General features: G+C 42.6%; 2 protein-coding genes across 4 annotated transcripts in view; one reads left to right on the forward strand and one right to left on the reverse strand.

Annotated features, from left to right (window-relative positions):
• The window catches only part of ATXN7 (ataxin 7), an 88,678-nt gene extending 82,029 nt beyond the window's left edge, over positions 1-6,649 (reverse strand). For both annotated transcript variants that reach the window (XM_048316221.1, XM_048316219.1), the window contains exon 1: positions 6,564-6,649. The gene's annotated coding sequence lies outside the window, so the exon portion shown is untranslated. The remainder of the gene's footprint in view (positions 1-6,563) is intronic.
• A 62-nt stretch (positions 6,650-6,711) lies between these two features.
• Positions 6,712-14,555, forward strand: THOC7 (THO complex 7). Of its 2 annotated transcripts, XM_048316223.1 has the most exons (8): positions 6,712-6,795; positions 7,134-7,251; positions 8,085-8,212; positions 8,576-8,662; positions 9,641-9,698; positions 12,690-12,756; positions 12,881-12,950; positions 14,170-14,555. In XM_048316223.1, the coding sequence occupies exons 1-8, from the start codon at positions 6,777-6,779 to the stop codon at positions 14,235-14,237; spliced, it is 615 nt and encodes a 204-aa protein (XP_048172180.1). In that variant the 5' UTR covers positions 6,712-6,776; the 3' UTR covers positions 14,238-14,555. The 2 variants fall into 2 exon arrangements, with proteins under 2 accessions (XP_048172180.1, XP_048172181.1); XM_048316224.1 differs by lacking the exon at positions 7,134-7,251 and having other exon boundaries at positions 6,715-6,795.
• Positions 14,556-24,106: the final 9,551 nt, after the last annotated feature.

Here is a 24,106-nt window from a genome sequence, read left to right on the forward strand (position 1 = left end):
TAGAAAATGTGAAGATTCACCATTTCCTTCAAGCTGGGCTGGCTGGTATAATTTTAACAAAACACCAACAAATACTAAAGAATTTGGCCCTCCACTTTCATGGAAACATGAACCAACTGGCCTCAGCCAGACCAACCTTCCCTTTGATACAACCAGCTTGAGTCACAACCTGGATCTGCCCTTCTGGACCTGACAGTCTCTGCTGGAAATGCCCAGTTATCCTCTCATCACATTTCTCTTGAAGTACTTGTTTAAACTATCTGTTTTGACAGCAACTGAAGCAATAGTTTAGAAGATACATTTGGCACACCAGAAAAAGTAAGTGAAGAGAATATGCCATATTCCTAAGGCCACAACTTCACTTTGGGGTTTTACACTGTTTCCAGTCCTTATTGGTAGGACAATAGGTAACAGTGGTCAGAAACAAAGTTCAGTATTTTCACTGAATCATAGCATCATAGAACCACAGAATATTACAAGCTGGAAGAAACCCACAAGGATCATCGAAGCCCAACTCCTGGCCCTGATCAAGACACCCCAACAATCCCTCCCCCTGTGCCTGAGAGCATTGTCCAAACACTCCTTTAGCTCTGGCAGGTTTGGGGCTGTGGCCATTCCCTGGGGAGCCTGTTCAGTCCCCAAGCAGTGCCATCTGTATTTCATTCAACATTTTACAAACTAAAACCTGAGCAGGCATCACCCAAGCATGTAATCACGCCTCCAATTATTTCTATTCCTCTGCTCAGGTTTGTACCTCAGAAATCAGGGGTGAGAATGTGTGTCAGTCTATCATGTTTAATGGGAACTGTAAATTGTAGTTGTGCTTGAACATTACCCACTAGCAGAGTTTCTCTATTACAAGAAAATAAACCATAAAATAATTCAAAGCAAAATATAAACCCAATTTAAAACAAGAAACAGATGTTTATCAATAGACCTTATACTCTTTCTCCATCTCCTGAGACAGAAGCCTTTCTTTCAACATCTCTCCATGATGTGGCCAAGCTCAAAGCCTTGTAAAATTTCTATGTCTTCTTTTACAGTTTGGGACTGCTGTTAAAAAATAAATAAAAGAAAACAAACTTAACCAACCAATTTTATTAAACTTCGAAAAGCTGACTCAGAAGTTGTGCAATAGCTCTGATTCAGCTTTCTTAGCTGAGTCAAAGCATCTGGCCACGTGATTCAGAAAACACCGCTCTGAAGTCGGGCAAGAGCTGCTTTCCAAAGGAGGAAATGCCTGTTTTCCCTTGCAATCATTGTGCAAAATTTCCTCAGTAGCACTAACAGTTATTTATTTAAACTTGATACAAGAAATATGATATTCACAGCTCTCATTGTTCATCCAATGTTTCAAACCACAGTTAAATATAAACATTTACCATTTGGCCCAATGCCAGCAAAGACAAATTCTTCTAAGTCAGTGGTAAACCCTCATTAAACATACACCTCTTCCTCTGAAAACCCTGGCACAACACAGATCACTACCAAAGCCATGAACTGAAGGACTGAGGAAGGAAAAAACACAAATATTCTCTTTTCCTTAGTAAAATAAAATAAAGTCACCCTGAAAACATCCTGCCAATAAATTAAGAGAATGCTAGGTAACTGACTAATCCTGTAAAAAAAAAATTCCAAAAGAATAAATGCCTGCTTTCTTAAAAAACACATGAAACAGAATCACAGAACAGCATGAAATGCCACCCTAAAATTACCTGAGTCACTTTAAACCACAGAATGCAGACATCATGTGGGATCTGCAAGCCATCACACAGGCAGCTGAAGTCTACAGTGTTAATGACTTTTAGATTAAAAGAAAATTCTAACCAGCTAATCTGTCTCATAGTAGCTTCACAACACAGAATTTCTCAAGACGCCTGTTAAAACACCTTGACCTTCTTGCTAAGCAGGAATCTACCAAGTCCCTGGGAATAGGTATCATGACCCACGGTGCCACTCCTGCTAACTCCACTCCTAAAATAGAGCCCCTTTTGGCACACACACAAGGCATGCCTTCCTTTGCATCCCTGCACCTGAAAGCTCTGTCTTCTACACTCAATACCTACACTTCCAGTATAATGAAATTTCAAGTTGAGTTCGACAAGCTTTAATAAATTAGTCACAGATCATCCTAAAATGTACAAAAATTGATCCTCAAGCTTCATAAATATTCAGTAGGATTTGGATATGAAATTTGGAAAGCTGTTACATAATTCCTGTGAAGATAGCTGAAAGAGGACAATATCAGAATGCCACCTGTGTAACTGAGATTAACTAAGACACAGAGCCCTTACTTTGGAAAAAAATATTTCAAAGGACCATGCAGCACTATTTTTTTATGACTAAGATAAGCTTTTCTCCCTTCAGGAGAAAAGCAGTAGTGATAAAATGTCTTTCTAATGAACAAAATATTTCCAGGACTAGTATTTTGCAAAGTGCTTCTGTCAAAACTTCTGGAATTTTACAGGCTTCTTTCAGCTACAAAATAAAAAATAACAAATAAACCCAATACCGTAGACCACAACTTGTGGTTACACTATTATCTGATAGGAGACTGGTTTTTAAAGTATGGGATTAACAGTACATTTAATCAATCTTGGTAACATACGCAGTGGACAGCAAAATTGATTATTGTTCAGATAATAAAATGTTGCATTTTAAAATTATTGGTATTATCACTATAGTACAACAAGTATTTTCACCCTCCCTTCTCTTGTTCTGTTGTAATTCTACGAAAATGTGCTGGCTTTGCAGAAACACAAGGGTCCATATCAGGAAAGCTTTTCACGAGGCTAAGAACCACTCACTACTTTTTTTATACCTCAATCACTGAGTTGAAAAATTTCAGGTTTATCTGCCAAGAGTGACTATTTTAATATCTGCAGATTAGACAGCCAGTGTCTTAGAATTTTTACAGAACAAGATGACAAGCTCTTGGAACACTGACGCTAATTTTTAGTAAATGCTGAGGCTACAGAAAACTGCATAAAAAATAAAACACTAACATAATTTAAAATGAGGAGAACAGCCTGACCCCAATAGGTTAGCTTGGTATCAGTCTTGCACAAAATCCTGGTATATAGTCAACAGAAAAATAAAGGATGGTGGTAAAAAGTAATGCTAAACGTAGGCTTACAGAAAATAGGTCTCGCTAAATAAATTTGGTATCACTTTCTGACAAGAATATAGGTTGGACTGGATAAAAATACCCTGCAGTTTCTGACCTACTATACTTAGATCTCTGCAAGATTTAGTGCTACACAGAAGTCTGATTTAGAAGTTATTCAACATGAAGATAACCTGGAATCTAAAACCACCTCATAAATTATTAGGGAGGCTAAAGAAAAATATTTTAAATCCACTTCGTCAATAGCTAAAGCTGTTTTCTCAGCTCTTAAAAATCACAGCTTATTATAGCCTGGAATACTATAAAAAGCTTCTTCCCTTTTAACTTTTTGTGCAATTGGGAAAAAAATTATATATACACACACAGTTAAAGAAAAAGGGAGGAAGTATAAAGTTACTTTAAACTTTGACTCTCATAGATTATTTTTCAGGAAAGAAAACTTCAGCATTAACAGATTTCCTTAATAAAAAAACATCAGTGCACTTCAAAGCCATATTTTTGGGGAAAAAAAATATATATACTAATGAAAAATCAGAGCCAGTTCTACCCAAGTTTAACACCTTGCAGTACTAAACTTACCTAGGTTACACTTCTTGCATCCAGAGTCACCTAGAAATATTACAGAAATTTAACACTTTTGACAAGGACGTGTGTGTAACAAATTATTATGTATAAGCTCCTCCAGGGTCATACCACATGGCACACATAAAAGAATTCAAGGAAAGAGGGAAAACTGCATCACATTTAGCTTGGTTGGAAGCACACACAGGTACTTATTCCAAAAGAGCTGGCACAGAGTCAGGTGCTATCCCCCATGCAAGACATTTTTTCCTATTGCATGAATCTCCACTACTGATGCTTTAGGGAAGGTCCAGTGCTACTCAGAGTTTCTGCTGGTCAGCGAAGGATTATATAAAAGACTGCAGCTGATAGAATCTGCACAGAATACCCCAGGTGGTGAAGGACAAATAAATAAGAGTAGGTCAACCCTGCTCCAGAGATCTACATCATACATCTCACTGAATTAATGGCAAATACATGACTGTATACAGCCCAGTGCAACACCTCCACACACAACAAACAAGGGTTGTTTCACACTTACAAGATGAGGAATTCTACTTTGAAATGGACCAAATCAAAACAAAAACTCCTAAGACGCAGTGAATTCTCAAACATGTACAGAAACCCAGCAAGCTGGAACTGGCTTCCCAAGCAAAAACATCTCACGGACACTTAATATGTCAAAATAGAGAAGGAGAGAGAACAGGCTATTCCATCAATACCTACCTAGCCTTAGTGAGATTCTTGATGATGTATTTACCAAGTTTTACTTCCATTCTAAAGGAGAAAAGTTAATGAACATCGATGATGCCTAAAAGCCCTGTCTTCAAAAGAAAAATAATGGCTTTGTTCTCAAAATTGTTCTTACGAGCCTAAGACCTAGAAAAAAAAATTTCATAGAAGCTTGTAATTAGTAACAAATACGAAGAATGGCACAAAAGTCATTGAATATTATTAACTAGTCATATGGACTGCTGCATTCTAAATGAAATACTCAAGGACTATCTACTTGTCATTGTGGAGAGCTTAGTAAGACTATCTGACCAAGAGTGGAATGATGAACAAAAATTGAGAAAAGATTGTATTGGATTACATGATAGAAAATCACACAGAAGTTCTGAAATGATTAAATAAATAATTTTTAGCTACAATAGCCTTCAGTTCTGACCAACTGTGGTAAAAACTGAAAGGAAAGACAGAAAATGGAAAGAGCTCAGAGAGGTGTAAGAAAAATATTAAGTCTTGATTAAACTGGATGTTTCAAGATGCTTAAGACTTCCCAAAGGAAATAAGTGGATAAAGAGAGAAAGGCAGTAACTGTATAAAAGTTGCATAGAGAAGTTCAGCTAGGTCTTCTTCTCACCCCTTGGCAAAATACTAGGGCTGTACCACAGCCATAAGAAAAATGAAGTTTTTAGTCAAACCAACTGTAATAAATGGCAACAATATCAGAGTTCATAAACGTGATCATTTTTAGTAGCGCATACATAGTTCATGAATGCATGGCCCATTCTTTGGCCCAAACCTGGGTAACTGGATAGATAGTTAGGTTTTCATAAAAAATTATGTCACTCACCAATCACATAAGAGTACATAAAAATTTCAAGAAGGGAAGCCACTTATCCAAGTTTTCTATGTTGGAAACTCTTTATTCCTAGACGTTCAGGCAGAGTTTTAATGACCACTCCCAGTAATGCTTTCCTAGTACCACCTTCCAAATGGCCTGATCAGTTGCCTATTCAAGACAAAGTACTGACTTGAAACAATCTACAAATCCGTGAAGAGCTGTTAAATGTCTCTATCCAGAACAAATAAAGCGCCTCTTAATCACTCTCAGCTCTAAAACCAGAAACTAACAGATTACAGCACACATTAACTTCGTTCTTTTCTCAACCTGATTTTCCCCACCACCTTAAAACTGTCAATGAATAGTGCTAAGCAGAACAACATCATAAGCCACTCAACTGTCCAAACCAAAATGAAGAGGGAATAGAAAGGTGTCAGGCTCTGGCAACGCCGCAGGTATTGTGATATACACTACAGTAACATTACCAGCTTTAGCACTGTCCAAGCATCCAAGCTTACGGACCAAAAGCCTAAAACTTAACACATGGTAACACCTTAACATCTCTTTTCTCCAGACACCTCTAGCCACTTTTTCCAGCGCCAGCTTAGTTTGCCGGGACAGGAAAAAACAACTATTGTTCCTATCTGCTAGTGATAGTCAAACCCGCCAGGAAACATCAGAATAATGATTTTTTTTTGCACGCTCCAGACCCTGCTGACTGTCCTCCCAGCATCGAGTGGGACTGAGCCCAAGCGCAGCCGGGGGAGGCCAGCCCAGCTCCCCGACACCTGCGCCATGGGCATGTCCTCCACACCCTCACCAGGGAAAAGGCACGGAGGAGTCCGCACTCCCGCTCCCTCCAGCCACAGGGGCTGGACAGCCACCACAGCGGATCCCACCACCCTCAAGTGCCATGCCCACGACACCGGGCACCGCGTTGAGACCATCCACCTGCTCCCTGGGTCATCGCCACCACGGCGGGACCGTCTACCTGCTCCCTTGTGCCATCACCACCATCACTGCAGGCAGAACGACACTGCCGCGGCCGTGCGGGAGCCCTGTGCGGGGAGGTCGGGACCACCGAGGGCGACGGTGACGGCACCCCGGGGAGCACCCCCCGAGCCAGGGCCGTGGCGGGAGGGCGGCCGAGGCGCCCCCGATCCCGGGGGCCTCGATGGCGTGGGACCATGTGCCGGGGGCATGGCGGGGCGGCCGGGCGGGGGGCGGCGGGGCCGGTGAGGGTGGCGGGGGCGGGGAGGTGGAGCCTGGCTGCGGGACCGCCGCTTCCCTCCCCCGTCGGGCGCTCACCTGGCGGGGCCGCCCCTCGCCAGGGGGCCGGTTCCACGCGGGGCGCGGGACTCGCCCGCTCGCCCTCGCCGTGCCGCGCGTCCGCCGCCCGCCGGCTCAGGCCCCAGCAGCCGCCGCCTCCCCCTCCATGGCCGCCGCTCTCGCCGGCTGCATTGTGGGAAGCTGACCTCACTCGCTGCTGCCGCCGCCCCGCCGGCTCCGGCACTCGCCGCCATGGGGGCCGTGACCGACGGTGAGACCTCCCTCCTTCTCGCTATCCTCCCCTCTTTCCTCCCGCCCGGCGCAGCGACCCCCGTCGGGGCTCCCCGCAGCGCCGCGCCCCCTGCTCGCCCTCCTGGGAGCGGCTGCCTGCGGCCCCCGCGCCCGCCCCGGGGCCGCTCACCCCGCAGACGGGCCTCCATCGCGGCCCCGGGGCCCTCCATGCGCCCCCCGGCTCCGCAGCCCCCGCGATTCAGCAGATCCGCCCGCTCTGGCTCCGGGAATCGCTCTCTGAAGGGCCGGGGGAGACCCGGGCGCGGCACTGGGAGGCGGCTGCCATGGCGTGAGTGTTTAACAGGAGCTTTTCCTCAGATGAAGTTATCCGCAAGCGGCTGCTGATCGATGGCGATGGAGCTGGTGACGACAGGCGGATCAATTTGTTGGTGAAGAGTTTCATTAAGTGGTGTAATTCCGGATCTCAGGAGGAAGGGTATCTGTTGGTTTTGTTTCGATTTTTTTGAGTCTTGGAACTGCTTAGCTTGTGTTTCAGTGGAAAACAGGGCTCGATCCATTTGAAAGAGATCCGTGTTAAAATGTGCACAGCTGCTTTTCTTTGGCTCCGTGGTGTTTCCAGGGCAAACGCCGAGCACTGTGCTGGGAGAGGAGAGCTACAGACGGGTCAGAAATCACTGAAGGCTGCGGGCTGTATCGTGAAATCCGCCAGCACCGCTCGAATGCCCTCAGGATTGCTGTGCCTGCTGCGTGATCCAGCCCTGAGTCCCGCTATTATAACAGGATCATGACTCGAATATTTTAGTTGGCAGTTCTGCGTTTGTTCTGTTAGGGAAGGGAAATACTGCTGGCATTTCTGCTGCTGTCGTTCTCTTTTTTTTTTTAAAGGCTAAAGTGGTAAGGCATGAGAGACAGCCTTCTGTGGGGTCTCTGTTAGTATATGTTAGATATATGTTAGATATAAATTCCCAGAGGACACAATATTACAAGTGTGTATACAGAGAAGCACTGCAGTATTAAAATACTATTTCGGCGGTCACAGAGCCAACTCTAGCTGGAAAATTTATAAGCCCTGGGTCAAACTGCTCATTGCTTTATTACTCACTTTGCACTGGTAAGGACATGATGGTGGAATTGAAGTGTACGGTGTTTCTAACTGCACTTCCAAAAAATTATACATTGAATCTTTGAAGTGTTTTCTTCATTGAATAATAGCTGTCCCTTATGCTCCATGAAGTTTTGTTTTCTTGCTCTGTAAAGTTAGGAACTATTTTTATGCTGCTTGGGATTAAATGTCTTGTCTGTTTTCAGATACAGCCAGTACCAACGAATGCTGAGTACTTTATCACAGTGTGAATTTTCAATGGGAAAAACTCTTCTGGTGTATGACATGAACCTGAGAGAGATGGAAAATTATGAAAAAATCTATAAGGATATAGGTAAATATGAGAAAATGTTACTCGTTTCTGTTTGACAGTTTCTCTTATGAATAAGCTCAAGCCAGTTCTCATGAATACAATATATACATCTGATGAGTTGGTTTGGAGGTTTTTTGGGTTTGGTTTTTTGCCTACTAGGTAGCATTCATATATGTGCTATGAGCATCTTGTAATTATATAGAATATATCCAAACGAGCTTTTTTAACCTGTTGAAGTGTACGTAGTTTTTAAGCTGATGGAGCTAACAAGCCACCATGTCACAAACAGCTCTTTCTCTTCTATAATTTAGCAGAATGGTTTATTTACATGTATTGTTTGAGTTCAATATAACTCTGTATCTTTCTTTTATTTTTTTTTTTAAGAAAATAGTATAGCTGCAGCCCATGAGAAGATCTCTGAATGCAAAAAACAAATCCTGCAAGCAAAAAGGATTCGAAAAAATCGCCAGGGTAAGGCGCAATGTCTGTATTTACAGTGGTGGGCTTCATTATCTTGTTATCTTTTAGAATGCATTCTACTGGAAAATAGATTCTAAATTTTTGAAAATGCAAGGCATCATGGTTACTATATTCAACCTGGTGGGTTCCACACTCACTACTGAAAGTTTTGGGTAGATGACACAGGCAAGATTGAACCAGGAGATCTCAATGACATGCAGCATCAGGAAAACATAAAACAGTGTCCTTTCTGAACACCTGTTTTAAGAGGTGTATTTTTTCCCTCCTTTTAAAAGTATATGCTCATAATTCATGGAAACTTAAAACATTCTAAAAGATGAGCAGTTGAGAAGAAGCAAAAATTTGTTTTTTCATGATAAATGAAATGCCAGAAGAAAAATTTTAGAAATAAAACATGAAAGGTTTTAAATACAACAGTGACCAATGCTGTGCATAACTTTGAACTCAACTGGAAATCAAAATAACCGTAACCAGTAGGAATGTAGAGTTCTTACGTCTTCACAAACATAGGTCTGAAGTGTTTGCTTTTTGATGTGTTCTGTCCAGTCTGCAGCACAGATTTTTCCTTGTGAATGAGGTAGTTGACAGATGTACGGTCTTACTATCAGGAAGCAGCTGTGTTAGTTGCCTGTATAACCATAATATTGTTCTTAAAGTGTATAAGTTTTTTAAAAAATCCTAAAAAAACCCACAAGCATAATTTTATACTTTTTTCTAAAAATCTTAAAGGTTCATGTGTAACATCAGCACCATTTTTTGCACATATACATTTTATTGTATCTAAACCAAATGTTTATGACACAGAAGACTAAGTGTGTAGCAATGCAGAGCTATCTAAAGGTGTTTTGAAAAACATTAAAGCAGTTTTTCAAGAAGGAAAAAGAATCTGCCATTCTGTGGTACCTGAGTTTTGGCTCTTGAATTGGTATTTTCAGAAGTATTTAAATTAACTATTTAAATGTCTTTCAGAATATGATGCATTGGCCAAAGTCATACAGCATCACCCAGACAGACACGAAACACTGAAGTAAGTATAAAACTATATTAAATTATAATAGGGCAGTAAACTAGGAGTCACCAGACTTGACATTTCCTTGCTTTCAGTTTGACTTTTCCTCACTTTTATATAATTTCTTTGACACAATAAAAACTTGTGTTTCTGTGCCTTTACGAGCTTTCTTTAATCTCCATCTCTATGTGTCAGAAGCATTGAAATTTTAGTTGAAATTTTTCCACTGTTATGGTGAATAAGTGAACTGAGATGTAAACGAACATCTGATGTCAGTTTACCTATGAGTTGCTCAGAAAAGGGAAATGGTGGGAAATCCTTTAACTTGCACCAGCCAGAGATTCAGTAGTCACTTGAAATGCAACACACAAGCAAGTAAGGTGGAATGAGAGAAAGTAGGAGGAAGCTCTTAGGGTTCTTTTCTCTGTTTTCCTTCTGGTAGCTGTTCCTGCATGCCCGGTTATAAACAGCTGTGTTGTGCACCACACATAACCTGCCCTGGCATGCAGGTCAGACCTACCTGTTGTCCAGCTTGTCTTGCATGTAACTCACAGTGCTGCTTGTCCCATTCTAGGTTTGCATCACTATCTGTGCTTTTGGGGCAGTTGTGGAGAGATTAACTTTATCAAGCCATAGAAACATTCCAGGACTTACTGCATCTATGAGTTTGTTTTTCTTAAACTGATTAAAGATGCGATATGGGGTTACTGTTCCCATTTAAGTGCAGCTGTGCACTTATCCTGTTGCCTACTTTCAGTGAAATTGCCAAGGGAGGCTGTCTTTTCATATTCCATTGCCTTTCATAGCAAATGGAAGTGTTTCAGTTATACTATTACCCTAATAGTAGCATTTTTATAGCTATAAGCCACTGACAATGTTTCACACATTTCTTTCTTGTATATTGTTTTTCTGTGCCTTGATTTCATTACTACAACTTTGATTATTATAGGCAATTCTCATGAGGCTTAACAATTTCTTACTTCATTAGTCAGCATGTGCTATTTATCAAGTGACGCTTTAATAAAGAACTACCAAAAGTGGAGTTTTTCAGATAAGTCAATTAAGAATAGAAACAACTAAATGAGAGAAGCTGTGACTGCCCCTGGAAGTGTTCAAGGACAGTTTGGGTGGGGCTCAGAGCAGTCTGGTTTAGTGAAAGATGTCCCTCCCCATGGCAGGGGGTTGGAACTAGATGATCTTTATGGTCTCCTCCAACCCAAACTATTCTATAATTCTGTGATAAATGATACTTTTTTATCTTAGAGGATGCTGAGTTGTTTAGGTTTGGAGGGATTATTCTAATTTTGCTTAACACATCCAAGCTTAAGTTTCTTAGGCAAAGCTAGAGAGAGTGGTAAGTTACAGCTGGCAAGAATGCAGTCTGTAGGAAAGTATACAGAAAATGATACAATGAACCAAATGCCACCCTTAATTCAGAGTAGAGGAAGCCTCACTAACAATGTCACACTTCTCATGGAGTTCTTAATCACTAAAAACACTTGAGAAAACTTCTTGTGAGAAGAAACATAAGGGTTTATTGCAAGAGTTACATTTATAGCTTTTGCAGGTTATGTGGCACAATAGAACAAAGTTCAGAAAAATACTTTCTTTATGCTTTTAAGGGTCTATTTCTTGGAACAACAAGTTATACAGCACAAAAGAACCTGTTAGCAGCTTAGTCACAAGTAGTGCACAGGAGCCAGTTCAGGAATTGATAGGAGCTGAACTACTAAACAACAGTGCCCACAGTGTAATTAGATTAGAAGAGCTGTTCAGAGGACCAAGAAATGACACTGAGTCTTAGAAAAGGAGATATGAAAGTAAGAAGGCTAAGCAAAGATTCTCTGGAATGTAAAGTAAAAGGAGTAAAATTCCAGATGTAGCTTGGATGTTACTAGAAAAAAAAAGTCTGTCTTCTCAAAGTCTGCTTGCACTTGACAGAGTGTAAACAGCAAGATTTGGCCAAATGGAAGTTTTTCAGAAACTAGAAACTAAATGCTTGCAGAATCAGTGTATGAGCCTATAAGCTGTTAGCCTGTTTCCATCAAAGGAAGGGATAATGTCACACCCAGCTCTCTCAGGCATTCCTATTGAGGTACCAAGCATGCTGGCTCAAAAAAACCCACACTCAGGTTGCACTAAAATAGACCTTTTCCCATCCACAATGAGGTACTTAGGACTAGAGGGCTTTTTGTGGTTCCCTACCCAGACTAGTTGCAGCAGCTATCAATGGCTTCAGGAAAGAAAGATTGATTTCCTTGCTGATCCCTGTATGACTCTGCCTGCTAATTAATCGGGGATGATCAGCCTCAATCCACTTCACCTTTAAATGAACAGTTTGTTCTCATTGCATGGTGCATAAATTATGATGGGCATTAGAAGCAGAAGTGCCAAACTGGAGGTTTGTCTTAAGAGTTGGTGCTCCATCCTCATTTGAAAGGTATATTATGGTACCTGCTATTCTTTGCCTCAAAAAGGATTGTGGTGGTCCATGGTGAGTTCAAGTGAGAGCAGAAAGTTCTTCCCCCAGAGAGTGGTTGGGCACTGAACAGACTCCCCAGGGAAGTGGTCATAGCACCAATCCTGACAGTTCAAGGAGCATTTGGACAATGCTCTCAGGCACAGGGTATGACTCTTGGAGTGTCCTGTGCACGGCCAGGAACTGGAGCTGATGATCCTTGTGGGTCCGTTCTGGCTCAGGATGTTTTATGATTCTATGAATCTGCTGCTTTAACTTTCATTGTATGGTCAAGTAAATAACATGTGTCAGGACTGAATTGTTACAAATGCCCAGGGTGCAACTGTATTCCAGCTTTTTGTAAAAGTCCTGAAATTACAAGTCTAGAACATAATAGTTTAATAATTACATGAAATGACCTCTAAATCAGTTCACTTGTTTTGTTTACATAAGCTGTTTCTTTTATAGTTCTTTCTCCTCTACTTAGAGCAAATCTGTTTTGCAAGAATTTTACAGAATTTTTTGAGAATACTCTGACAATTTCTTTTCAGGCAGCTAGAAGCTTTGGGAAAAGAACTGCAAAATCTTTCTCACATTAAAGAAAATGTTGAAGATAAGGTAGGTTTTTCATAGAGATGTTTATATAATAATTTATTAGGAATACAGTTAATGTAGAATCTGCTATGGGTTGTTTGGCTGTATGTGCTTTCTGCTTCCTACAACACCTATTTTATCATTTCAGTTGGAGCTGAGAAGAAAGCAGTTCCATGTTCTCCTGAGTACCATCCATGAACTTCAGCAAACCCTGGAGAGTAAGTGCTGTTCTTTGGTAATAGATATAACTGGGTTAAGTTTCAGCAGATCAAAAGGAATCACAACTTCTAGCAGTGGAATAGCGGTGCAACTGAGATTGGTAACCTCTTGCATTGGCAGGATTTTTTCCCCAGTAGTAGTCCAGAGCCTGAGACTGCTGTGAATTTTTTTTCTTCTACCAGCTACCCACTGTGCTATTTCCCGACTAGCTTCAGGTTACTTTGTAGGCAGCGGAATACTTTAAAGTGTGAGGATGGAGAATAGCAATTTGAGGTTTGTTGGTTTTTTTTAACAGAAAGTATTTCTTACAGAAAATTATTCTTGTGCTTATTTCCAAATATAATTTTATAATTACTATTGCTGTAGTTTTGAACATGTCACTGCTATCATGGTGTCATTTGGGGCTTTACTAAAAAAAATTTAAATACAAGGAAGGTAAATGACAACCTACTCACACTGTGAATCTGTGATAGAGCAGGGACTAAAACTGTCAGACACAAGAGCTAAATTCAGGAATTAGTTGCACAAATTCTTTTGTCATACAAATACTTAATATTTTCAAAACAGCACTAACTTTTCATGCTCTAATGTGGATACTATTGTTTTAAATATTATTTTCTGTATATTTGCCATGTCTTTCAAAGACAGAGCAATTGGTACAGCCTCTGAGCATGACCTGATTAAATGCTGAGATGGCTGTAAGAGCAGACTTTCATTCTCTAAGGCTGTCTAGATCTTCTTAAGCAGAATGAACTGCTAATCCTAGGTGCACTTTAGCAGAAGGTTATTGTTATTATGTATTACTAACGCTTAAGTATTAGTCTTGGAAAATGCTTTTTCATGTGAATATATAGATTACCTTTCAGCGTTCAGGATTTTGTGAAGGAAGTAGCAGTTTAGTGCAAAGCACAGCTTTAGTATGAAATAAATAAACCATTAGTAGGCAAAGAGAAGGAAGGGGTTAGAAGCAATCTGGTACTGTTTGCTTCAATTGATACTGTAGAATTTACTCCATATTTCCAGTAACAGCTTTTAGAGATAACATCCTTAAAAACTTTGAAGGATTCTTTTGTTTGTTTGAACATGACATTTTATAGAATGAGATACTCAACAACACATTTAAGGCAATCAAAATAAAATACAAGTGCGAACAAGTTCTGCAATATAGTCTGTATATATGACCAAGCATATTTGACTAATAGTAATACTGAATTTTAGATGATGAAAAACTTTCAGAAGCTGAGGAATCCCAAGAAACTCAAATGGAAGCAGAGGCCAAGCAGTAGATGTAATATGAAGACTGACAATACTACTTAAGAAAGTCCAAGTATCTTCACTTTGTGTTGAAATCAACAGTAAGAGAGATGGAGCTGAAAATAGTTTTCTACTGCTTCTGTGAGTTTTTATACAAAAATACTTGTTTTGCATATGCTTCAGGGGAAAACAGTTGCAAATGTTTGCAGGCAGGCACTAAATGGATGTTAATCCACAAATTTAGTAATTTGTGACAAATGTACTTTGTTTCACAAAGGATGAAGCTTCTACACAGTACTTGTTAACTAAGGTGTTTGCAAAACTTTGCCAATAAAAAGAGTTTTCACAGATTTTCATATTTTTAGTAGGTTTTAGTTTATAAGGGATTGAGCCTTATAATCAGGGCTTCTTTTCTTACGTGACATCAGACTGAGGGCAGTGCGTCTTTTCAAGAGTCCCAGCTTCCCTACCCTGTCCTAGATGGGACCTAAATCTGAACTAAGTAGGGTCTTAGTTTTTTAAAGTAGCTGCCATTTTAGAACTTACTGTGACTAGACTAAATTTGATAGTTTCATATAAAACAAATTACTGCTATAGAATTAATGCTTGTTAAGGGTTATGAAAAACCCAAAAATTATACTGTACTAGCTTTAATTTTTTCCTCAAAGTGATGCAAAGAACTGCAACAATCCAAGCCTTGCTCTGCTGTGTTTGTTGTACCAAATCAAAAGTCACCTTGTGAAATGGCACATTTAAAACTTCAATTTAAAAGCTTTGTTCTTGAAGAACCAGGAATCCAATCCTGATACCATTTATAATCTACTTCTGGATTTTATCCGTCAGTTGACTATTATCAAAATACATAGTAATTTCTGAAACAGGTGGTGGAACCCTTCTTCTCTCATGATGAAAATCTACAGAGCAATAATCGTGATGTTAAAGAATCAGAGATACTTTTGCTATTAATAGGGAAAGTGAAATCTATGCACCTGGATAATCCTGATGTCTGAGCAGTCTGTTGGGAAGTAGGAAATACAAGTTTCAACGTTCCCCAAAAGAGAAGAGAATGGAATACGCTCTATGCTTTTGTAAGGCAGGGAGGAAGGAACAAGGGGCAGTGGTAGGTCATGTTCTAAAAACACCCACTAAATGGAGCCTTCCAGTGGTTTGGGTAAAGGAAAACATTTGGGATCTCACTCAGACTGTGCTGTAAGCATACATGGTTCAAGTGAAATAACGATGTTACACAGAATAGAGCTGCTGTCTCACTAGATGACAGCTGAGGGGAATTTAGATGATTGAGACTTTGGACGTTTATAATCTAAATGCCATATGATTCCCACTCTCAGTGGCTGTGGATCTGTGTGGATTGGGCTAAACAGACATATCTGAGCTTGTTTTGCTCACATTCCAAGTTCGCTAAAGGCAAGCCAGCTGAACTAGAAGTCACACAGCTTCAGTAGTGCAGTGCAGCCCTGAACTAATAAGCTGTCAAAAGTCTTCTAGTTCACAGCTGGTCAGCTCAGAACACAGGGGAAGCTCAGGTCTGCCTGATGGAGCCTGTGCAGACATGCAGTGCTTCTCATGCACTACAAATCTGACAGGTTGGGGGTGGTGAAACAAACAACAGGCATTTAATAGGAGAAGTACACCATCAAAAAGTATTAAGTATATGGGGTTTTTGACCTCCTAACAACAGGGAGTGGTAAAATATTTTGTAAAACAGCAACACTAAATTATTGGCAAATCAGGGAGGAGTCTTTGTCATGAATGTATGAATTACGAAGATCAAAAGTGAGAAGGACTCAAGGACAATTTTAAAGGATATTAACTTTTTTTTTTTGTGGTTGAAATGCCTTCCATGAGCTATCTGGACTGTCTTCTGGTGCAGGGGAGGATGACATTCACCAGTTAAAAACAGTCTCTGTAACAGTGAAAAATCTCAAATTTTCCCATTCATTGTTTTACATAATTCTTTGGAAATTACTTGGATCAGTCAAGTATCTTATCTCAGAACTTGCACTGCTTTGTGTAGAACCTGATCAGAAACCTGCCGACACCCGAGTCTGTCCCTCTGGTAAGGAATATTTGCAGAGAAATAAGAGTTGTACATGAGAGAAGCAATACAAATGCATGGCAAAGACTAGAATATATTCTAGTTTGAATTACAGTGATGCAATCTGGAAAAGAAATTACTGCCCTAGAAAATCAAGTAGTGCAATGTGGCAGCAAGAAGGTGATGTCACCAGGCCAAAGAAAAAAGCAACATCAGTGCATTGCAAACAGCCTCAGTGAGACACCCAAAATATTTGCTCCTGTTTTTTTCAGTATTTATACCTCTAACCTCTTGAACATTAGATTTGTACCAAAAAAAGAAACAAAACCAAATGGAATTCATATACCAGCCAGTATTTAACCTGCTTTGTTACCAAGCCGCAGGTTCCAGCTATGAATATGCTGGAAATATAGATATGCATCTCCTTTAATAGAAAGCTGTCCTATGTCATGCTGCTTACCTGCATTGACTCGAAATATGCATGTATAAGAATCTAGGTACATAAATTCAGAATCTCAACAACCACACTATTAAAAAATATATTTCTTGGATTTATGCTTTGCCTTGACCCTGTCTAAGCTGAAAGATTACGATATGCCTAAATGTTCCATCTCAGTGCCCTTGTCATGTGGATGCAAAAATACAAGCAGAAAGATGTTGCGGTGACCCAGCCCACTGCGGGGCTGGGGCAGCGTGATGCCAATCAATCCCAGCCCATCCCCTGGATCGAGTTTCCCGAAGAGGCAGACTCAGAGGGTGGGTCGAGGGGCAGCTCAGAAGCCTAAGCCGCACCCCCTGGGCGGTGCCCGGGTCCAAGCCGCCTCCCCCGGTTCGGGAAAATTCCCGGTTACTGGATTGTTCGCTGCTTCTCTGTTATAACTCCCCTCTCGGTTTACCCCAGTGGTTCTTGTTAAATTGTATCCTCCCCTTGGCTTGTAACTCATTGGTTGTTTTCCCCTTTCCCCGCGGTTTTCAAACTCCCTACAAAACTGAGGACAAGCCTCCGGGGAGGATTCCCCCCGCATTCCATCCCTTCCGAGCTTGTTCGGGTTGTGAAACTTCTCACAATAAACCTGTTAGGAGCCAGACCAGAATAGCCTCTCTCTTCCTTTGTCCGCGAGCTAACGTGAGCCGATCCCATCAGCTCCTGCCGTGTTCCCTCTGCAAAGATGCCAGCGAGCCAGCCCAGCCAGCAGCACCTTTCCTGATCCCGAAGTCGCTTCAGCGACGCACAGGAGAACGCAGCTGGACTGTCTCTGACCTGGGGCACGCCAGAGCTCGTGCTTCGAGCACAAGAACTGCGTTAGCAAGAGAGTTGCTGAAGTGATAAACTGACATTTTCAATGCCAGGACTTGCTTTTCTGGCCAAATGGGAGCAGTAGAGGGAGAGTGGAACATTGGACAGAATTGGTAACTTGGGCAGGATTTGTTAAGACAGATTTAGCAAGCTTCGTGAAGGGATGGAAGAAGGAGAAGAAGGAATGTCACCGTGACACCACTGTCAAGTGATGGGATATCTCTGAAACCATGTTAATTTGAAGAAAGCTGCTGCCAGCAAAGAAAATTGCAAAAAATATATATCCCAAAGATTTATGAGCTAGAAATTGTAAATTATTTGAGATACTTGTAAGGTTTTCAGCTGTCACAGCCGGCTTGTACCATGGTTTCCCTCCTTTACTCAAGGCTCAGGTAGGTCTCCTTTTCATGTGAGTTTAAAAAACTAAGAAAAAATTCAGAAATGTTTGTTCTGCTCTGGGAACCAGTGTGGTTTCTTTCTTCTAGACTAGCTGCATTAGGGGCACATTATACCAGTGTACGAACCACTTTATAGATCTATATGCAACAGACTCTGGGGAAAGCAAGTTAGCAACAGAGAAATACTCCACCTTTTGTGCTCCACCCCGATTGTCAAATGCGTTCTTGGGTTACCTCAGCCTTCATTTCCCAAGTCTTATTTTAATAAAGGTTGTTAGCACTGTTGCAGAATTCCTTCCACTCATAGCCCAGGGCTACACAGCCCAGGGCTCTGTGTTGCTGTGCACTGTGCAAAGACAGAACAGACAGACTGTTCCTGTGTGCTGGGCAGTGCCGCAGCAGCCAAGAGGGAAAGCCAGGTTTGGCTTTGGTTTGTGTCCACCCTGACCTCATGTGTTCCACCTGCCTGCTGGCAGCAAGAAAGTATCCAGCAGGAGCTGGCATGGCTCTGTGAGGGTATTCAGTGATGTGCTGATGAAGGCACTTGGGGAATGGCACACCAGGACATCCTGGCCAAGGAAACTCAGCATCCTTGTACCAAGGAACTTCCCAGGTATTCAAGAGTAATCCTAAAGTCAGAGATGCAGTATGCTGTGGACTTTGCCTGGGCTAGCAGAGTCCTGAAGGGGAAGGGTGAGGGGCCTTACACCTCTATGCCAGGTGAAACGATGGAGGCCTTGTTTCATGGAAAGAGGACCTCTGGACCTGTCCTGGCCAGAGGCAGAGCACTGGTTTTGTTGGGCAGCTGTTGCTGGCTGAGCGGCAGGAGCTGCTCTTAAATCGAGGAACCCACGAGGAAGGAACTTGTGAACAGACTCATTTTTCTACACTTGTTACATTTACGTGTGTGTAGCTTTTGTGAGGGGCCACACGTTTGGGGGACACAAACCACGGCAGCTCGGGGGAGCCTCGGGCAGCGATCCCGTGGGACCATGCCCAGCCTCCCGCCCTCGGGTCCTGCTTCCGAAGGAGGAGCCACGGGGCTGGGCTGGCGGGAGGCAGCAGAGGCCGGGCTGGGCGGGTGCGGTGCCTTGCCGGCCCAGGCATCCCAGCGGCCCAGGCATCCCACCGGCCCCGTTCCCAGCCCTTTCCGCTCTTGCGAGCCCTTCTCAGACCTTTCCTTTTTAGTTTCGTTTTTTTTCTTTCACGTTTCCCATGCGCAGCCAGTCCTGACCCAGTCTGGAGGGGTTAAAATTCTAGAGAATCATAGAATATCCTGAGTTGGAGGGATCCACAATGTTCATGGAGCCCAGGTCCTGGGCTTGCACAGCACAGCCCCAAGAGGGTTTTCCCTGCTCACCGTCACACTTAATTTTCATTGTCTTGCCTGAACTACCCTGATTCTTAAAGCCTCTCTCTAAACTGCCACGAAACACATAAAACACTGCCAAGGATCAGAAGGTGCCATCCCAAAACCTCTGCTCTTTCGGTTACCCCATGATGCGACGCAAGTGTATCCAATACGTCATTTTCCCACTGATGATAACAGATCCCAAACCCTCCACACTGCCTCTCCCATGCAAGGGCTGGAAAAGCAGAGTCTGACAGTGTTTGCAGCAGGAACCAAGCATCCTCTGGCACGCAAGACTCTGCTGCCTCAAATGCATCCAGCCCCATTATCCTGAAACTAAGGCAATAGTTGTTCCAGGATCATTCCATACTGGGTTGCTCTGAATTTGCTTCATCACAGTGAGAAACTTGGCAAAAGTTTGATAAAAGCATTATAATGCATGAGAATCCCTAATATATTTAACAATGACGACGTGTTTTAAATATAAATAAAGGGGAAATAAAGAGCAAACTACCTAAACAACCTTTTTTATGCTTTGCCAGTTTGCTCGCAATGAAAAAGTCACCATCAAGAGAATTGAAAATGATGGTTCATCTCCAAGGAGGAAAGGATATGGTTATTCTCAACACAAAAGTTTCATCAGAAACGTATGCTGGAAATAACAGTGTGTGCTGCATGTAACAAATAGGCTCCACTAGGAGCCCATTTGGAATAAAAACAAAATACATAATTTATGATCTGGCAGGGCAAGCTGACTGCAGCCACCTTCCCAAAGATTTACATAAAATATTACTACACTTAAATTTTATATGAACCTAAATGAAATTCACATTTACATTTGCTGCGCCAAAATCCTGTGCATGAGCTCCTGTTCCAAACTATGTATCTTCTCAAAAGTGCTGTATTGTTACTAAAAAACTCCCAAACAACACTAAGCTTCAAAGCTGAAAACAGAAGCCTCTGGTTGATTACCAAGCATAAGACACAAATTTAGACACAACACATGGAAACAATCACCACTGCCCAGTGCAGCTTCTCCCAATTACATTAACGAAACTTCTACAACCTAGTGGAAATTCAGAGGTGAAGATGTTTTAACTTATATGAGAGAAAACGTGGGGAGAAAATTCTTGCTTTTTTCATAGTGCCTATTAATGTCAGTATCTTCTGACTCACTCTGCATGAATCCAGAGAGCTTTCAGATTCATTCTCTTTTGCTCTGTTACTGTAGTTGCTAGAGATGGGAAGGGTCATGGAGCACTGGGTCCATCACACCATGGTATTAGTTTCCCCAGTGCCCAGCAAGGTGCAAAACTACAGTGGGAATACCTCCTGCAGTGGGAGGATCCACTACCTGCCTACACAGCCACGAATGCCCTGGTGTCAGGAGACTGGTTGTGCTGGGGCTTTTCCCTTGGTGGCTGACACATGCTGGTTATTTGTGTGAGATTTCTGCCCTTCTGACATACCAGCGTGTCATGTTATTGAGGTGACTTGAGGCCTGATTGAAGGCAAACTGGTGGTCTTGATGACAGAAACCTTCCCTGGGAGACCTGTGCCTCTGTGAAATAAAATGTGAGTAGCAAAACTATTTGCTGGTATGTAACAGCAGCAGGATTCACTAAAGGAATGAGAGAACTTCTGCACCTCAGGACTCAGCCTGTCAGGGGCACACATTCATTCTGTTTCTTAAATAGAAAAACAGGTTCTTTCCAGCACTTCTTGGCATGTTGATGAAAAGAGCAAAATCTCCAGAACCAACCTTTCCCAACCCACAGCACCCAGCAAAGTGAAGGAAAGCTTTCTCCCCCATGTGGGCTCTGGCAATGCCCGTGGGTGCCTTTGCTTGTGTATGTGGAGCACAGGGTGGGAGTGAGGGGAAACAGGACCTGCGCTGGCCAGATGGGCACTGCTTTCCAAGACCTGCCTGGACAGAAAAGCAGTGCTGAAGAGCTGGGGGAGCAGAGAGGCGTATTGGGGTGTGTTTGGGTTTGACTTGCCAGTACTGCACATTCAGGAGGATGGCGTAAAAGTCAGCAAATCCCTCTTTGAATAGACAGATTATGTTTGTATTTAGTTTGTGATGGTTTCTTTCCTTTTCTCTTCTTTACTGCCTAAGCCACCAAACCTGCCAGCTGCTGCACTAAGCTCACCAAGCAATGGCAAAGGATCTCAAGGCACATGGGGAAAAACTCTTGCATAATCTTGTTCCAACACTGTAAATAGCCAGCATATTTACCGAATGTAGAGTGGTTAAAAGGGGATTTGTACTCCACTGCATCATCTCTCAAGATGCAGGTAGAGACATTCCCTAAGCTTGATAGGACTAAACCCAGACCCCAATCCTACAAGAACATCAGCTAACACTGTACCATCCTAAACCAAATCAATGAAAGAAAGATGTTCACCTCTATTTCAGGCCTCTCACATGATGCAAATTTGCTAGATATCATATAAGGGCTGCAGCTAGCACCCAAGTGAGTTTTAGGAAGGAAATCACATAGCTCCTGCAATCTGGGTAAGGGGCTGTGCAGAAAATGATGCAGGGAGGTTGCAAAACCATTAGGATTAAAAAAAAAAAGTGAGGAAGAACAAAAACATCATGGCATGGTTAGAGACCAAAATCCTGAGGGAAGCAGCAGAGTTTGGCATCACAGAATTTCCCCACAGTGTGGGCTGCAGGAGGAGCAGCAAGGCTGCACTGTGCAAGCCCAGCCTTGGTGACACAGCCAGGACTGCAGGCTCTGCCCAGGGCTGCCTGCTCCCTGCTCCTACAAGCCTGGGCCTTGCCAGGGTATGCTTGGCCTGTAGATAATTTTTAATCCAATGTCATGGGCTTTTCAAGTGTGCCAGTTGCTGTTGTAGCCTGCTGCCAACTGATAGATGGTTTATGCCATTAACAGTGCTTGAGGAGGAGAATTGCTAAAAAGCAGTGGTAATATTTACTTTCTCCTGCTAATGCAAATAGCAAGCAGAGAATTTCAAAACCCTTGTAACCTGCATGTAGTCAGCTGCAGACCAAGTCTGGCTGGGAGCAAACAGAAACCACGGGACACAGCACCATAGGGACAAACAGCTAGAACACAACAAATGCTCAGGGCAGAGTGCTCAAAGACAGGCTGCAGCATCAAACCACTGCGCTGCCTGCAGGGAGTGACCATGGAAGGGATGCGAGCCAGCAGGCTTATTGTCTTGGAAGAGCAGAAAGGAAGCAAAAAGAAAGGAAAAGCAAAGCCAATTAACTGTGAGCTGACTGTCCATTCCTCATTGCCATTCTCCAGGACAAGGCCTGTAGCCTCTCTATGTGCGTAAATGCAGGCATATGTGCACATTTGCAAACACACACACCCTCTGCAACTGGAAACCTTGCAGATTGCTGGGTACACTGTACAAAGCACGTCTGAATGCTTAAACTGATTTAATCAACACACATCTCAGTGACTCCCATTTTCTCCAACTGTAGCTCACAGCCTCGCCACCCATTGCTACCACAGCTTCTCAACTGAGCCAGCCCAGAGCCTCCTCCAGTGCCTCCACTCCTACGCTCCCACCAACAATAGAAACACAGAGCCACTGTGGAGGAGTAAATACTTGTTATTATTTGTCTTGACACTTGAGGAAGCACTGGAAAGTTCAGCTACCTTGCTGTTTTGCATTGTCCTGTTACCACCCATTGTCAAACTTCCTCCTGTTTGCTTTACAATTGCTCATCCCTTGGGGGAGCAGCAGGGAAGGAGACTGGGCACATGGAGCAGAGAGCTGCAATTTCACTGAGAAATAATAGTAACCAACCAAAATGGACTGATTACATGGATGCATCAGCACAAATGAGACAAGAAAGATTCCCAGTTGTGTTATCTCCAAATTGCTCCCTGACAGTCTCTGTGACTGTGATTAACCACATCAGACTCAGCAGGCTAGGTTCAGCACCCCGTCCTTCTCCTGCTCATTAATTTCAGTAGCCATTCCCAGGGCATGAAACAGTGGCAAGTTGTGTTTGTTTGCTAAAATGCTGTAAAGCTCTGTGGATGGTGTGCTCAAGCCACAAAGACACTGAGTCACGCTGACCTGTCTGTTCCTGGGATTCCACAGCAGCTCCTGGTGTGCTCGTCAGGTCCCACATATGCTGTGTGGGTGCTGCACATCCCCCCATCCCCTCCTGCACCTGCGCCTCTTTGCCTTTTCTTAGCTCACATGTAAAAGTAAGGTACCTAAACTGGCCATATAGGATCATTCAATTATTTCAGCTGAAAAGACTCTTTGGATGTCTCTAGTCCCACCTCCTGTTCAGAGTAGAGCCAGCTTCATATTTAGGCAAGCTTGCTCTAAGCCTGAACCTGAGAATTTGAGTGTCACCAGGGATGAAGGTCCCACTGCCTCTATGGGTCCCAGTTCCAGTGTTTGACCACTGGGAAATTTTTTAACCCAAAAGTTAGAGTATAAGTCTGCTACTGCTTATTTAGACAAAGCATTGAACAGGTTAAAAAAACACCTCTATTGATTGTGCTCTGGTTTTCCTTGCGGCAAAATAGCAGATGAAGAGTTAGAACTGCACATAAGACATGAACTGAGCTCTCAGGCAGTGTTATTATCTCCCTACCATCAGTGCAGCCACCCCAGCTTTTCAGCAGCCAAGGGGAGAGACCAATCAAAGCATTTATCATGTCAGATTCTACTCTCCCATCAGACTGGATGGCTGAAAACCTCACCCCGATGCTTTTCTTTCTGGAAGCAGTTTTGCCTGCAGTCACCTGCTGAACACTCACACTGTGCGTTGCACTAGCACGGCCCACTCCTCC

Source organism: Corvus hawaiiensis, chromosome 11 (assembly GCF_020740725.1).
Source record: "Corvus hawaiiensis isolate bCorHaw1 chromosome 11, bCorHaw1.pri.cur, whole genome shotgun sequence".
NCBI lineage: Eukaryota > Metazoa > Chordata > Aves > Passeriformes > Corvidae > Corvus > Corvus hawaiiensis.